General features: G+C 49.0%; 1 protein-coding gene and 1 non-coding gene across 4 annotated transcripts in view; one reads left to right on the top strand and one right to left on the bottom strand.

Annotated features, from left to right (window-relative positions):
- Nucleotides 1-17,009, top strand: part of VDAC1 (voltage dependent anion channel 1) — a 33,079-nt gene that overhangs the window by 8,835 nt on the left and 7,235 nt on the right. For 2 of the 3 annotated variants that reach the window (XM_047778625.1, XM_047778627.1), the window contains exons 2-6: nt 5,020-5,092; nt 5,619-5,668; nt 6,787-6,939; nt 7,028-7,080; nt 13,834-14,061. In XM_047778625.1, the coding sequence (XP_047634581.1) occupies nt 5,026-5,092; nt 5,619-5,668; nt 6,787-6,939; nt 7,028-7,080; nt 13,834-14,061 (551 nt within the window). In that variant the 5' untranslated portion in view covers nt 5,020-5,025. The remainder of the gene's footprint in view (nt 1-5,019; nt 5,093-5,618; nt 5,669-6,786; nt 6,940-7,027; nt 7,081-13,833; nt 14,062-17,009) is intronic. The other variant, XM_047778626.1, reaches the window with a different exon arrangement.
- Nucleotides 8,569-8,675, bottom strand: LOC125126644 (U6 spliceosomal RNA). Its single transcript, XR_007134739.1, has one exon. It is a non-coding gene; the product is annotated as a U6 spliceosomal RNA (small nuclear RNA).

The raw sequence follows: 17,009 nt of genomic DNA, 5'->3' as shown, positions 1-17,009 counted from the left end.
TAATCTGTTCAAGGTCAGCCAAGGAATGGCTGGGTAGGGAGGCTGACAGGCCTTGGAGGGCAAGCAGCAATTCCTGTCTTCTGGTGTGACTTACAAGCCCAGCTCGAAGTCATCGGTGACTCTCGGCAGGTCTGCTCTGCCCGGCCCTGCCCATTCCTCATGCCCCGTGTGTCCTTGGGAACCTCGTTCCCAGGCTCTGCCTTGGAGCCCTCCCCTGGGTAGAGGTCTGGGGTCCTGGCTTCCCCAGGCAGCCTTCTGATTTCCATCTACACAGGGCGTGCTTTGTGCTCAGCCTCCAGGGGCTGTGCTGCCTAGCCACCCCCCCCCCCCGGTCCCTTTAATTTTTTATTGAGGTAACACTTGTTTATAACATTCTATGTTTCGGAGTTCCAGTTGTGGCTCAGTGGTTAACAAATCTGACTAGGAACCATGAGGTTGCAGGTTCGATCCCTGGCCTTGCTCAGTGGGTTAAGGATCTGGCGTTGCCGTGCGGTGTGGTGTAGGTTGCAGACGTGGCTTGGATCTGGCGTTGCTGTGGCTCTGGTGTAGGCTGATGGCTACAGCTCCGATTCAACCCCTAGCCTGGGAACCTCCATATGCCACAAGTGTGGGCCTAGAAAAGACAAAAAAAAAAAAAATTCTGTGTTTCATGTGTACAGCCTTGTGTTTCTACATGTGTCCACCACCCAGAATCTGAGTTTCCATCCATCACCATGTACTTGATCCCTTTCCCAGTCTCCCCCCCCCCCCCTCTTTTCCCTGTGGTAACCACTGCTGTATTCTCTGTATCTGTGGGTTTGTTTTGGTTTGTTCATTTATTTTGTTTTTTTAATATTCCACCTATGAGCAAAATCTTAGGGTATCGTCTTCTCCGTCTGCTTTATTTCATTTAGCATAATACCCTCACGGTCCATCCATGTTGTCATAAATGGCCACATTTCATCTTTTTTTTTTTTTATGGTTGTGTCGTATGCACACACACATGAATACGTACATGCACCGTATCTTTGTTATGCATTCATTGGTTGATTTCCATGTCTCGACTATTGTCAGTAATGCTGCAGCGAGCATGGGCATGCACTTATCTTTGCAAATTAGTATTTTCATATTCTTTGGATAAAGACCGTGAAGTGGAATGGCTAGATTATTATATGGTCGTTTGAGTCTTAATTTTTGGGAGGAATCTCCATTCTCTTTTGCACAGTGGCTGCCCCAGTTTGCCTTCCCACCTGCCATGTATGCGAGTTCCCTTTTCTGAAGACGCATGGTGGGGTGGATGCTGCAGAGACAGACAGGGAGTGGTTTGGAGCTGATCCAGGTGGAGGGCAGGGCCAGGACAAGGGTTCAGCCTCCCAGGCAGTGCAGGCAGGCTTTTATGTAGGATACTGAATTCTCTCCCCTCTAGTCCTGACCTGAAAAAGCAGGGATGGCAGTCACTATTGTGACGATAAAATTGTTTTTGAAGGGGGGTCCTGAGAACTGTGTTGGGTGCCGTTTGCACTTGTAAGAAAGCTGAGCTTCTCAGACAGGCAGGCTGTTTCAGTCCTGTCGCATCAGTGCCGCCGGAGACAGGAGGTGGGGAAAGAGGAAGTCCCCACGGAAAGCAGAAGGGGAAGCTGTAGCCACACAGCCTTTGGGGGCCTTTGGTGGAGGGGAGTCAGCCCCTTGCCCCTGTTGGTCCAGGAGTGGCATTGGTTCCTGTGCATCTTCCTTGCCAGGTGCTGTGCTGGGGCTGCAAGGGGAGCCTGGCTTTATGTGAGCTCCCTCTGCTGTCCCACCTCTCCTGTCTTTGGGTGGTAATCTCCTTAGTGGCCCCTTTAGGGTGATGCTTGCTGTGGCTGGAGTGTTTTTTGACAGGTGGCTTTGCTTTCCAGTTTGGGGGATTAGGGATAAGAGAGGGCGTTTGGGGAGCATTAAATGATGAGTGTTCTGCTTTTTTCCTGAGGGATGGACCACTCCAGATGTGACAGCTGCCTGTGCCTGCTGGGGTGGGTCCTAGAGCCAGGGGAGGGTACTTGGGAAGGCCCTGACCCCTGAGGTACAGGAGGTCTTAGCTGACCCAGAAATAGTGCCACCAGGCCTCACCTGGCGGGGCTGAGTTTGTGGCCCATTTGGGTAGGGGGCACAAACCAATACCTTTGAGCGCTCATGGGGGTGGAGAATGTTCTGGGCCCTTTGCTGAGATGTTCTGCACATTTCCTCGGGCTCTCTGACCTCACTTTTCGATTCAGGGTTGTTTCATTGCTTCTCCTGGGGGTGGTGGTGGTGGGGCAGGCGCATCTCTGGCTGGGCCACATGCCTAAGGCAGAGGGTGTCTCTGGGGAACCTGGCGGATGGTCTCCTGCTGTGTCCCTGGGGGCGGTGGAAGGGGAACAAGTTGGGAGAAGGGGGTCCGCAAACTTGAAAGAGCCAGTGGGAGCAGCCTAAAGCGGGTCTCTGCCCCTGTTCTCTGTGCCCTGATGCTAATAGGGACTGATGTGCCCATGGTTCCAGCCTGATCATGTGTAAAAATAACAGCAGCGACAAAACTAGGGGAGTGTCAACAGCTTCTGGGCTGTTCCTCTCCGCTCTGACACGAGAGGGAGCCGAGACACAATTGGCAAAACCTCTGAAAAAAAGTAAAAGAGGTGTTGGACTGTGTTTTTGTAATTTAAAATTATTGAAGTTTACTTTTTATTTTATTTCTTTTTTTTTTTTTTGGTCTTTTTGTCTTTCTAGGGCCGCACCTGCGGCATGTGGAGGTTCCCAGGTTAGGGGTCGAATCAGAGCTGTAGCTGCCGACCTACACCACAGCCACAGCAACTGGGGATCCGAGCGGCATCTGCAACCTACACCACAGCTCACGGCAACGCTGGATCCTTAACCCACTGAGCAAGGCCAGGGGTCAAACCTGCAACCTCATGATTCCTAGTCAGATTCATTAACCACTGCGCCACGACGAGAACTGCAATTTTATTTATTTTTTTAACATGATACTCATTGGTTCTGTGGGTTCCCTGCCGTGTCTGAAGTGAAGGCTTTGCTCAGGAAGGCACCTTCCAGTTGTGCTGTTGTTCCCCTGGGATCCCTTGGACCGTTTTTCAGGGGGGGGGGTCCCCCTCAACCAGGAACCTGCCCTGTGGGTGTTTGTGTGAGTCGGTAAGGATGTGACTTTAGATGGGGTGTACGCAGATTCGTTTGGTAACTTAGATACGCTGTGTTTAAAAAGGAGCAGACCAGCCCCGGGTTAAGTGAATTTCTGGCTGATTGAGACCCACGATTTTGAGGATGGAGAAGATACAGAAGTTGGAGCTTTCTCATGGTCTCTTCTTCTGGATGGAACACAGTGTGAACTGTCTGGAGTGGGGTTTTCATTCTGTATATAATGTGTCATCACAGAGCCTCCCAGCAGCCCAGTGTGGTCCTTAGATAGGGCAAGGACTATATGAAGTTCCTTGCCTTTCTTGGAGTTCCCGTTGTGGCTCAGTGGTTAATGAATCCTACTAGGAACCATGAGGTTGCGGGTTCGATCCCTGGCCTTGCTCGGTGGGTTAAGGATCCGGCGTGGCTGTGGCTGTGGCTGGCGGCTACAGCTTGGATTAGACCCCTTGCTGGGAACCTCCATATGCCGCGGGTACAGCCCTAGAAAAGACAAAACAAAAAAAATGAAAAAATAGTGAAGTTCTTGTCTTTCTTGAACACCGAGGTGTTTAATAAATGCTTGTTGACTGGCTTAATGATATACAATAATCCCAAGTAGTACTTTGATAATTGGTTTTAAAAGTAAAGTCATCGTGGAATTCAATAAATTTTTGTTTGAATTAAATTTGAGGGGGATGTGGTTGCATTTCCTTCCCTATGAAGAGTTGCCTACTTAGGTTTTATTGTTGGTTTTTTTCTTTTTTTGCTTTTTTTGCTTTTTAAGGCCACACCCACGGCATATGGAAGTGCCCAGGCTAGGGGTCCAATTGGAGCTGCAGCTGCTGGCCTACATCACAGCCACAGCAATGTGGGATCCGAGCAGTATCTGCGACCCACACCACGGCTCACGGCAACGCCGGATCCTTAACCCACTGAGCAAGGCCGGGGATCAAACCTATGTCCTCATGGATCCTGGTCAGGTTTGTTACTGCTAAGCTGGGACAGGAACTCCAGTTTTTTTGTTTGTTTGTTTGTTTTCTCAGTGCAGAATATGGTATCCCTGTTGGTTCCTGTAAAATGCAAGTTTTGGGGTAATTTGGGTCCATTCTGACTCGCAGTAGGGACTCCATAAATATTTGTTGAATGAATGAAATTCGAATCTTAGGGAAAATCAGTTGTTCTGAAAAGCTCTGATTTCTATTCGGTGTATTAATGTCCTGGCGGTCGGTACTTTGTAAGAAGATACGTTATATTGGCAAGAGTCCTGCCGTCGAGTGAAGTAGCTGCCTTCTGGGAATGTATCTTTGACAGTGAATTCATTTAGCTGATGTTGCCTGACTCTTCCCGTCTTCTGGGCCTGTGCTCAGTCCCAGGGATGCCTAGGAGAAGAGGTCCAAAGTCAGGCTGGGTGTTCTTGCTGTGGCTCAGCGGTTCACGAAACTGACTAGCATCCGGGAGGATGCAGGTTCGATCCCTGGCCTCGCTCAGTGGGTTAAGGATCCGGTGTTGCCGTGAGCTGTGGTGTAGGTCACAGATGTGGCTCAGATCTGGCATTGCTGTGGCTCTGGTGTAGGCTGGGGGCTACAGCTCTGATTAGACCCCTAGCCTGGGAACCTCCATATGCTGCCGGTGTGGCCCTAAAAAGCAAACAAACAAACAAAAAAACTAGAAAAAAATAAAAAAAACTCCAAACCCCAAAAGTCAGGCTGGTTTGCTCTCAATAAAACTTATTGGGCATTTCAAGCTCTGGTCACAAAAAGAAGCAGCAGCCAGCACAGGCCTCTCCGCCTGCCGCTGGGGGAATCAGGTACCTGGAACTCAGTGCTGATGATTTTTATTGGTGGAAACTCATAGCCGAAATTACCAATGTGTTTATTTTGGTGTTTTTTTTTCTGGCAGCAGAAGATGGCTGTGCCTCCTACGTATGCCGATCTTGGCAAGTCTGCCAGGGATGTCTTCACCAAGGGCTATGGTGAGTGTCGCACGGAGTGGCCTTCCAGCTCAGAGGCGGGGGTGGCATGTTTGGGATTTTGCCCATCAGAGTTTGAGAGACTGGGGTCAGCTCGCTCTCAGACCTCTCATGTCAGGGAAAAAAAGATAAGCCTTCTACGGCTGGCCGAGCAGTTGTGGTTGTGTACCCAGTGCAGGTGGGCTTGCACATTGCTGCCAACAAGCGGGCGTTCTTGTTTCCTCTCGCAGGCAGGGAGCAGGTCTTTGGCTGCTGCTGCAGTGGATTGCAGCTTCTAAATTTAGCTTGTCCTTAGACATGTGCCCACGCGGTCATGCACCTTCTTCTCAGACTCCGCTGGGTGTGCAGGTGGGGCCTGGGCCTGTTCTGTCGGCCACGGTTCCATGGCAATCAGCCCCCCCCAACACAAGCAGCAGTGGTGACTGGTGCCCTCACACTCAGAGCGTGTTAAAGCAGACCGAGGGAGGCGGGGATGCTGTTTTCGAGTGAGTTATTTAACCTGCTAATAGCTACCATCTCCTCTCTTTAGGATTTGGCCTAATAAAACTTGATTTGAAAACAAAATCTGAGAATGGACTGGTAAGTTGTCTGGCCCACGGGGAGCATGGGTATTTATGTAGATCAGTATATAAAAAATAACTTCCTTCGGGGTGACCAACAAAGGGGCTCTTCTGATTGTGGCAGCTTGTAGTTGTCCATTGCATTGCATCCTTTGTAGGATTTGTGGTCCAGGGGAACCATGTGACCAGGTCCCCAATTCTTCAGCTGAATTCTAGTAGGAATATGGGGCAGGCTTCAGTTTTGTTTTTCCTTATGCGTCTTATTTCAGAATCAGCCTCTGTTCCATACCATGTGATTACTTAAAATCTTTTTTTTTTTTGTTTTTTTTTAGGGCCACACCCACGGCATATGGAAGTTTCCAGGCTAGGGGTCCAATTGGAGTTGTAGCTGCTGGCCTACACCACAGCCACAGCAACGCCAGATCCAAGTGGCACCTGCAGCCTGCACCACAGCTCACGGCAACGCCGGATCCTTAACCCACTGAGCCAGGCCAGGGATCAAACCTGCAACGTTATGGTTCCTAGTCAGATTCATTACTGCTGAGCCACAAAGGGAACGCCTAAAACAAAAACCTTAGTCTCTTTTAGACTGTACATGTGGTAATTGTTGGAAGAAGGATACTTCGGGTTGAATTCCTGCCACGTCAGCTTTAGCTCAAAAGCTTTTTCTCTCTAGGCTGGAGGCGGGACAGAAGGATTGCCTTCCTGTCCAGACTGAAGCGTTAACAGGGGAGGAAGGAAGCCATGTCCTGATAAAGAATTCTCTCTAGTGGAGTTCCCTTGTGGCGCAGTAGGTTAAGGATGTGGCATTGTCACTGCAGCAGCTCTGGGTCACTGCTGTGGCACCGGTTCAACCCCTGGCCTGGGAACTTTCGCATGCCTCGGGCACGGCCAGTAAAAGAATTCCCTATAAGATTCCTTTCATTAGCCGGCTCCATCTGTACTTGAAATATCTCATTGAATTATCGAGTGAGGCTTTTCCTGCACGCATGCAAGGTGTCACCTCTTGCTTAAAGGAGAACAGAGGCCACGTAGGGGTGGCGTGGACTTGCTGCGGGGCTCCCAACATTTAGGGGGGGCGTGATGCAGAATGAAGCGTTGGCATGCAGGCCGTGACCCTCTTTCTTTTTTTTAAAGGAATTTACAAGCTCAGGTTCAGCCAACACGGAGACCACCAAAGTGACGGGCAGTCTGGAAACCAAGTACAGATGGACCGAATATGGTCTGACGTTTACAGAGAAGTGGAACACCGACAACACCCTGGGCACGGAGATTACCGTGGAAGATCAGGTAACTCGCCAAAGACGCGGTGTGACTGAGGGGCGGCTGCCGGCCCGTCTCGTGACTAACCCTGCTGGCGAATTTCTTCTCTGTTCAGCTTGCCCGTGGACTGAAGCTGACCTTTGATTCATCCTTCTCACCAAACACTGGGTAAGAATCTCATCCACCGTCTCCCTAAGGACAGCTAGCCGTGTCTTTTTTTATTTTATTTTATTTTATTGATTGATTTATTTTTTGCCATTTCTAGGGCCGCACCCATGGCATATGGAGGTTCCCAGGCTAGGGGTCGAATCGGAGCTGTAGCCACCGGCCTGTGACAGGACCACAGCCACATGGGATCCGAGCCATGTCTGCGACCTAGACCACAGCTCATGGCATCGCCGGATCCTTAACCCACTGAGTTCACCTCATGGTTCCTAGTTGGATTTGTTAACCACTGCGCCACGATGGGAATTCCTAGCTGTGTTTTATAGTGAGATTCTGTGCTGTGATTGTTCTGCTGGCCTCAGCTTGGAGGCTGCAGGATTTCTGGTCCAGGATTGCTGCATTCCCTGGGACTGAGGCTGCTGGTAATGTGAGTAGCCAAGGCCAGGGGGTGGCGTTCGGAAGCAGGGGCTAATGGGTCCCTGTGGCCAGCCCCCTTTTTTAGGCTTGATGGCCCTTTCCCCACCTTCTTACTTAGGGACACTGAGAGCATGTGGTCTTAACTACAAGGTGGCTCCAGAGGCTGCCCTTTTTTGCTCCAGGCCCTGGGGCCACACACAGATCAGACTTGCTGGTTATCAGGAGGAAAGGCAGGGAGTTCCCATTGTGGCTCAGTGGTTAACGAATCTGACTAGCATCCACGAGGATGCAGGTTCGATCCTTGGCCTTGCTCAGTGGGTGAAGGATCCAGTGTTGCCATGAGCAACAGTGTAGGTTGCAGACATGGCTCAGATCCCACATTGCTGGGGCTGTGGTGTAGGCTGGCAGCTGTAGCTCCGATTCGACCCCTAGCCTGGGAACCTCCCATAGGCCGTGGGTGCAGCCCTAAAAAGCCAAAAAAAAAAAAAAAAAGGGAGCAAGGGGACCTGCTGGTCTGCCTCTGTTCCTGGTACTTTTCAAAGTGGCTAGAGGGAGTTGTTCTCTTCTAGAACACACTCTTGTTTTTTTCCACGCAGAGCTGTGGGTCTCCTCATCCTGGAAAGGTTGTTTTGCACGTGGATAACAGGCTTAGGGCATGTATGGAATTTCATTTCTCAGTTTTTTCGTTTTTAAAAATCGTGGTAAAATGTACAGAAAGTTTACCTTCTCAGCCGTCTTTGAATGGCATTTTGAATTTGATTTTTTGCCATTCCGTATTTTCCTCTCTCCTCTTGTCCCTCTTCCGACACCTGTTTATTAGAGGGAGGCCCTTCCGAGCTCAGATCCTCGGTGCAGGCTGACCATGGGGACTGGGTACACAAGGTTCCTGCCTCTGGAGGTTATGCTCTCTTTATTTTGTTTTATTTTCCAATTTTTATTTATTTATTTTTCAACTCGCATCACTTGTATTGGTCATATATCCAGAATTCATTATATAAATCTTTCAAAATAACTAGATAGTACACGAATAGTTTACTCTTCAGCTCTGATTGCACAAAGACTTGACACAGGAAAAAAAATATGGACTGAGTCACGAATTTGCGTGTCATCCTTGCGCAGGGGCCACGCTCATCTTCTCTGTATCGTTCCAAGTTTCGTGTGTGAGCTGCCGAAGCAAGCACTGGCCGTTATGCTCTCTTTCGAAGTTGGTCGTGGATGGTCTGAAGACCATTGGCCAGGAGCTGAATTTACTCTTGTTCTCACCTCTGCTGTAGTTTCTCTCGCGGGACTGTCGCCTTCCTGCTTGTCCACCTCCCTCTAGGTCCCCTCCCACAATGGCACAGGTTATCCAGAGAGACACTCAAGAACTATGATACAATTAGCAGAACCAGGGAATGTATGTTGATAGTATATCATTAACTAATCTGTTGCCCTACTGATGTCTTATTTCTTCTGGTCCATGATCTGGTTCAGGATACTACATTGCACTTAATTTTCTTTCTTTCTCTCTTTTTTTTTTTTTGTCTTTTTGCTATTTCTTTGGGCCACTCCTGCAGCATATGGAGGTTCCCAGGCTAGGGGTCGAATTGAAGCTGTAGCCACCAGCCTACTCCAGAGCCACGGCAACGTCCGATCTGAGCCGTGTCTGCTACCTACACCACAGCTCACGGCAACGCTGGATCCTTAACCCACAGAGCAAGGCCAGGGATTGAACCCACAACCTCATGGTTCCTAGTCGGATTCGTTAACCACTGAGCCATGATGGGAACTCCGGGACCGTGACACTTTTAAAGAAGATTGCCCGTTATTTTGTAGCATACTTCCGTTTGGATTTTTCTGATGTTTCCTCCTGGTTATGCATTTTTTTGGCTGATGTTGTGGTTTCTTAGGGCCGCACCCACGGCATATGGAGGTTCCCAGGTTCAACTTCGACCTGTAGCCACTGGCCTGCGCCACAGCCACAGCAACACCAGATCCAAGTCACATCTGCAGCCTACACCACAGCTCACGGTAATGCCGGATCCTCAACCCACTGAGCGAGGCCAGGGTTGGATCCTGCGTCCTCATGGATACTCGTCAGGTGTGTTTCCGCTGAGCCCTGCCGGGAACTCCCTGGCTATGCATTTTTGACAACCACAGACGTGATGTTGTGTTGTGTCCATCCTGGTGTGTGATAGCAGGAGGTCTATGTCAAGGTGCCTCATGACTGGTGACATTACTTTAATCACTGATTAAAGTGGCATTTGCCAAGTTTCTCTAAAAGCTACTATTTTTCTCTTTGTAAGTAACAAGTATCTTGGGAGATGATTCGAGACTGTGCAAATATTCTATTTTTTTATACTTTGACTCACAACTATTAGCTTCCACTGGTGAGTTGTGCCTGCAGCAGTTACGTTTGACAAATAATGATTTTCTGTTCCCACCATTCCTTCTACATTTATTAAATCTGAATTTCCTGGAAGGAAGCGCTCTTTCTTCTCCACCTTTTATTCATTTAATCATCTATTTGTTTATATCCGTATGGATTCATGGACAGTTGTTTTAGTCTGTGGGTTATATTCTGTTAATGTCATTTATTTTGTACTTGTATTATCCTCGATGTGGCCATTGGGAGGGGCTTCAAGTTGATATCCTGTATCCTTTTTTTTTGGCGAGGGGGCTGTTTTAGGGCCTCACCTGCAGCATGTGGAGCTTCCCAGGCTAGGGGTTGAAACGGAGCTGCAGCTGCCAGCCTACACTGCAGCCACAGCAACGCTGGATCTGAGCTGTGTCTGCAACCTACACTATAGCTCATGGCAACGCCGGATCCTTAACCCACCGAGCAGGGCCAGGGATCAAACCCACAGTCTCTTGCTTACTAGTCGGATCATTTCCCCTGCACCACGATGGGAACTCCGATATGCTGTGTAGTTTTGACAAGCCCCTGTCATTTTTTGGACCGCTTCCTCAGAACGGGTGCCAGGTCATCTTCTCCTTGCCCTCCGTAGCCCCGCTCTCAGCCGTTTCTCCAGGGAGCCTTGGTTCCTTTTACTGAAGACGGATGATTAGAAACCAAGATTGTGGGCATACAGTGTAGTCACTGCTCCCGGAGGAGAAGTTTTGATAACTTGATGGAGATTGGAAATGAGAGCTGGCTTTGCGCAGTGGCTGAGGGGTACAGCCGGGGAGCGTAGCCTGGCTTCCATAGGGAGCTAAGCATCCACATCTGGTTGTGGCCGCAGACGGCCCTCATCCGTGGACCAGCCCCCACACCGAGTACCTGTCACAGATGAAGCCAGCTTGTGAACCACAGAGCGGAGTCATGCCTCTCTCAGGCGCTTATCAAGTTACCACCACTGGTTTTTTTTTTGGCTTTTTTTTTCTAGGGCCGCTCCCGTGGCATATGGAGGTTCCCAGGCTAGGGGTCTAATCGGAGCCGTAGCCGCCGACCTGCGCCAGAGCCACAGCAACGTGGGATCCGAGCCGCTTCTGCGACCTACACCATAGCTCATGGCCACACCGGATCTTTAACCCACTGAGCAAGGCCAGAGATTGAACCTGCAACCTCATGGTTCCTAGTAAGTTACCACCACTGTTGAAATAGCTTTAAACAAATCCCAGTAATATCTGAAAGAGGAAAAGCTCGAAAGGCGTGAAATGCTGCCTTAGAGCACAGTCCTGGAGAGAAACCTGAGTCACTGCCCTAGCAGTGCCCATTCCCTGGCTCTCCTGGCCAGGATCCAGTGAGGCCGTGGGTGGAGGTGCTTGTAACTGTCCAGTGTGGCTGGGGCACACCCCTGGTCAGAGGCCCTGTTCTAGGTGTCACACTGTGTGTCAGCAGCAGCCTTTTACCCAGTGGTTATGAGAGAACTGATTCTTACATAATCTTGGTCTCCCCCACTTTCTAAATGTCAGCCTCTGAGCAGCTGTCTTTTCATCAATCACCCCACCCTTCTTGCTGCCAATGGAACACTTGGTCATAAGCCAGGCTTCTTCTTCCAAAGAGTAGGCAGACCAGAATAGGTTTATTTTAAGTTTTTCTTATTGAGAGGTAATTTGCTTGGTTGTCACTCCTTTCCTTCAAAGCTTGCAAAAATGCACAGAAGCAACTTGCAAGTGTCATTGTCACTAGGGAAGCTTGTTGGCTTTATTTCTAAATAAAGATTGAACCCTCATCCTCATGGATCCTAGCTGGGGTCATTACTGCTGAGCCATGACAGGAACTCCTTCATTTTTTTAGCTGGACTATTTCAGTAAAGAGCAACTTCTAATCAGCATTTTGGTTTCTTGAGATCTAGTTAGTATAGCAGTGGTGAAATAAATATTTGATTTGTTTTTTTATTTACTGTATTTGAAATCACAAAGTGGTTCTCTAGTCTCTGAAGATGATCAGTGTATGTGTATTTAGATTTTTTTTTTGTCTTTTTGCCATTTCTTGGGCTGCTCCCGCGGCATATGGAGGTTCCCAGGCTAGGGGTCTAATTGGAGCTGTAGCCACAGCAACACAGGCAACCTACACCACAGCTCACAGCCACGCCAGATTCTTCACCCACTGAGCAAGGCCAGGGATAGAACCTGCAACCTCATGGTTCCTAGTCAGATTCATTAACCACTGAGCCACGACGGGAACTCTCGTAATTTCCTAGATTTAAACATATTTGAGATGCTTCAATCCATTGCCGATATCATTCTTAGCGACGCTCACATTGTCTGTTGTTTGAAGCCCCTGGGAGCCTCTTCATCTCAGCTCTCAAGTCCTTGCTTCCCACCCGCAAGGTCTTTAATAACTTTGACAGGTGCTTCACGCTGACCTTGCACCTTTCCGGCCCCAACCTGTAACCTCCAGTTTTCAGAGGAGCCCTGGTTCCTTTTGGGAGGGAATGGTATTTCGGGCCCACAGTCTGGCTGCTGGGGATGAAGCTTTAATCTCAGTGTGAAGGAAGCTGGGGAGGGCAGGGCTGTGCGCTTCTTCAGGCTTGAAGCCCATCTGGTTTCTCCTGGGGTCTCTGCTGAGCATGCAGCCTACTGTGTGGGAGAGGTCCGTTTAGCATCTGAATGACAGAAACAAATCAGGTGAGAGTCGTCTCTGACTTGTTGGCTGTGATCTTGGCTGTGATCGTGTCTCCAGTGCTGACGTTTGGTAAAAGGCATGATGATAATATATTTGCAGTGACACGATTCACCTCCCCTTCCTGAGAAACGCTAGGTCTTGAGCAACAGGCAAGGGAGGCACTGCTCGAGCCATCTTACGAGTCTGGCTCAGCAGACCAGACCTGGGGTCTTCTCTGGTCCAGAAGGGCTTCCTGGCCCCAGATTCCACACCGCTACCCAGTTCGCTGAAACATATGCTCATTGAAATCGTATGAAGTGTGAATTAAAAGCTAACTGTGGTGTGTACTTAGAAGGGCTCTAGTGTGTATTTACTAAGCGAGCCACAAAATAAGAAGACGACCGTCTCCTTAAAAGCTGTGTAGATAGCTGCCGTCATGACAGATGTATCTTTTCCACAGATTTGGAAAATAGCAACGATGCATCTGTTCCATCATTACATGGTGACATGCTACCTAATGAGTGCCACCGTATTAAGCATGGGGGGAAGGTAGTAAAAATTGCGTCGTGCTTCTTTTCCAGGCTTTTCCTGCTTGTGTTCTTGCTTCATTATGGTGGCCTTTCTGCATTATTCTGCCTTCTGGTTGAAGAGAGGTTGTGTTCTGCCCACTGTGCCACAGCAGCTGCTTAAGGGACATCTGGGGCCCTGAATTTGTCTCCCCCCCCCCCCCCCCCGTTCACACGGGGATTACTTTTTAAAAGTTTGCATTTCTTAGGAGTTCTTTTTTGTGCCTCAGCAGTCTTAGAATCCAACTTGCATCCATGAGGATGCAGGTTTGATCGTGGCCTCACTCAGCGGGTTAAGGATCTGGCATTGCTTCGAGTGGCGGTGTAGGTCGAAGATGAGGGTCGGATCAGGCGTCGCTGTGGCTGTGGTGTAGGCCAGAGGCCACAGCTCCGGTTAGACCTCTAGCCTGGGAACTTCCGTATGCCATGCGTAAGGCCCTAAAAAGACAACGACAACAAAAAGAGCATTTCTTGTCATGCTTATCACAAGATAAGCGGGCTTCTGATTTTATTTATTTATTTATTTACTTATAAAATGAGAGTTGCAACATTTATTTCGGGTTCTCTCTCTCTTTTTTTCTTCTTTGCCACACAGGCGGTCTGTGGAAATTCCTGGGCCAGGGATCGAACCTCCGCCACACAGCGGCAACCAGAACCACAGCGGTGAGAACGCAGGAACCTCAGCCCACCAGGCCATCAGAGAACTCGCAGTTTCTGATGCTACTACCATTTCTTTTCCTCTAGGAAAAAAAATGCCAAAATCAAGACCGGGTATAAGCGGGAGCACGTCAACCTGGGCTGCGACGTGGATTTCGACATCGCCGGGCCGTCCATCCGAGGTGCTCTCGTGCTGGGTTACGAGGGCTGGCTGGCGGGCTACCAGATGAATTTTGAGACCGCCAAGTCCCGAGTGACCCAGAGCAACTTTGCAGTCGGCTACAAGACCGATGAATTCCAGCTTCACACTAACGTGTAAGTGTGTGTGAACGTGTGCACTTGGGGGATTGTTCTTCCTGATTTCTTTTCTAGGCTCATTTGTTTTGTTTTGTTTTGTTTTTTCTTTTCTAGGGCTGCACCCACGGCATGTGAAGGTTCCCAGGCTAGGGGTCAAATTGGAGCTACAGCTGCCGGGCTACACCCCAGCTCACGGCAACACCGGATCCTTCACCCACGGAGCAAGGCCAGGGATCGAACCTGCAACCTCATGGTTCGTAGTTGGACTCGTTAACCACTGAGCCACGACAGGAACGCCTAGGCTCAACTTTTAATCGCTGTGAAGTGAGTTTGATGGACTCAGACAAGGCCGAATGGCGTGCTGGCATTTTTCTTATTTCCCACCGACCCATTTCCTGGAGTGACATCAGTTTTTTTTTCATTCCGTACCTGTGTCACTGGTGCACACAGAGTGACTGATCGGTTACGGCGAGAGCGTGCTGTCGGCCCACAGGAGTGTCCCTTCCCGGCAGCTTTATGGATCCCGGAGGTCCTTTGGGTTTTCGTTAAGAGAATGAGCGGGCTGGGGAGTCGCTCTCCCTTTGTGTGGCTGTCTGAGGTCCAGCTCGCTGTGCTCAGTGTGTAGGCCTGGGAGGCGGAGCAGGAGCGGATCGTCATCTCAATTGAACTCCGCGTGTCCTCCCCGCAGGGCAGAGCATTTAAAAGTTCATTCGCGGGCCGGTATCGTGAAGGCAAGAGAGGATTATAGCGTAGGTCAGAGAGAGCTCCTTGTAATCCAACTTGAGAGTCGAGGCAGAGTGCTGATTTAGGTTTAAGGGCATTGAAAATTTCACCCAGGAAATCCCTGTAGACAAGAGGAATGTAGCAGTGCAAGCCGGGTGCAGCTTTACCAGATTTCTTTCTGTCCACTAGAGGTCGCTAAAGAAGTGTGTGTTTTTTGTTGTTTAATTTAGAGACAAGTAAGTGGTATTTGTGTCAAAACTAATACCATTGTATTAATAAAATTTGTGGAGGAATATTTTATTTTATTTTATTTTGTTTTATTTTATTTTTTGGTCTTTTTTGACATTTCTTTGGCCGCTCCCGTGGCGTGTGGAGGTTCCCAGGCTAGGGGTCAAATTGGAGCTGTAGCTGCCAGCCTACGCCAGAGCCACAGCAACGCAGGATTCGAGCCGCGTCTGTGACCTACACCACAGCTCACGGCAACGCCGGATTGTCAACCCACTGAGCAAGGCCAGGGACCGAACCCGCAACCTCATGGTTCCTGGTCGGATTCGTTAACCACTGCGCCACGATGGGAACTCCTGTGGAGGAATTTTTATAATTAGTGCAGTATAATGAATTAATGTAATATAATTACGTTATAATTACATTATAATTAAAGTTTGAGTCTTTTTTTTTTTTTTGTCTTTTCTGGGGCTTCACCTGTGGCATATGGAGGTTCCCAGGCTAGGGGTCGAATCGGAGCTGTAGCCACTGGCCTATGCCAGAGCCACAGCAATGCAGGATCCGAGCCGCGTCTGCAACCTACACCACAGCTCATGGCAATGCTGGATCCTTAACCCACTGAGCAAGGCCAGGGATCGAACCCACAACCTCATGGTTCCTAGTCGTATTCGTTAACCACTGCGCCACGACGGGAACTCCGAAGTTTGAGTCTTAAAATGAAAACGTCACAGGAAGACTGTGGAGATGGACAGCCTGGTGGTGGGGAGAGGGCACAACAAAGATGTCACTATAAAGGGTTGTTACAGGGGAGTTTGGGGGTGAGACTCTTATTCTGGTCACATGCGTATGTGCGTATGGTAAAATTCACAGAAATGTATACCAAAAAAAATTAAAAAAAGACAGATAAATTCAAAAAAGTTAACATGCAAGAAAGTCACAGCAATAATATTTCAAGCATAGAAAGGTTTTTTTTGTTTGTTTGTTTGTTTTGTTTTTTTATGGCTATGCCCATGGCATGTGGAAGTTCCTGGGCCAGAAACTGAACCTGTGTCACAGCAGTGGCCTGAGACACCAGTGACAACGTGGACTCCTTAACCATTCAGCCACCAGGGAACTCCCAGAAGTGTTTCTTATTGAGATTTTTGGCTGACAGGGAAAGTGCTTTCTTCGTTTGGAATTGGGAACTGGCGTCAATGCTAGGAAAAACAGTGGCTGTTAGCAGTTTTCCTGACCTGAGACTCAAGAGATTTAATAAATAGACATGGTTTATTTTTGGAACTGGCATGGAAACAGCTGACAGGGCTAATCTGGGTTGCCCTGGTCTTACAGAGGCCCAGATGTGTAACAGATGTTCTGTGTCCTACATATAGATGAATTTGAATGAGTTCCCTCTGTTTATAGATTTGACAGTTTAGTACTGGAAGGCCATGTTGCTGGCTTTAGAAGGTATTGAAAAATCTAACGTTTAAACACATTGAAGCCCAAGAAACTTTCTCCATTTGTTGTACCATAGTCATTCGAAACTCTGTTATTTTGGAGGAGTTCCCGCTGTGGGGCATCTCTGGAGTGCTGGGATGTAGGTTTGACCCCGGCCTGGCACAGTGGGTTAAGGATCTGGCATCGCCGCAGCTGCAGCGAAGGTCGCAACTGCGGCTCGGCTGTGATCCTTGGCCCGGGAACTCCATATGGTATGGGGCGGCCAAAAAAGGAAAAAAAAAAAATCTGTTGTCGCTAAGCTGCTGTATTGTAGTATGCTCAGAGTATGTGAAGAAGTCAGGATTCCCTGTGAGTCTGGTGGTGTCTGGGCTCTCCCTGTACTTTCTGGAAGCACACATCTGTCCGGCTGAATTTCAGGGCACACCTTAAGAATTTAGATCGTATTGGAGTTCCCGTTGTGGCTCAGTGGTTAACAAATCCGACTAGGAACCATGAGGTTGTGGGTTCGATCCCTGGACTCGCTCCGTGGGTGAAGGATCCGGTGCTGACGTGAGCTGTGGTGTAGGTCACAGACATGGCTT

Source organism: Phacochoerus africanus, chromosome 4 (assembly GCF_016906955.1).
Source record: "Phacochoerus africanus isolate WHEZ1 chromosome 4, ROS_Pafr_v1, whole genome shotgun sequence".
Classification (NCBI taxonomy): domain Eukaryota; kingdom Metazoa; phylum Chordata; class Mammalia; order Artiodactyla; family Suidae; genus Phacochoerus; species Phacochoerus africanus.
The sequence above is the reverse complement of the archived record's forward strand: the minus strand, read 5'-3'. Positions and strand labels throughout refer to the sequence as shown.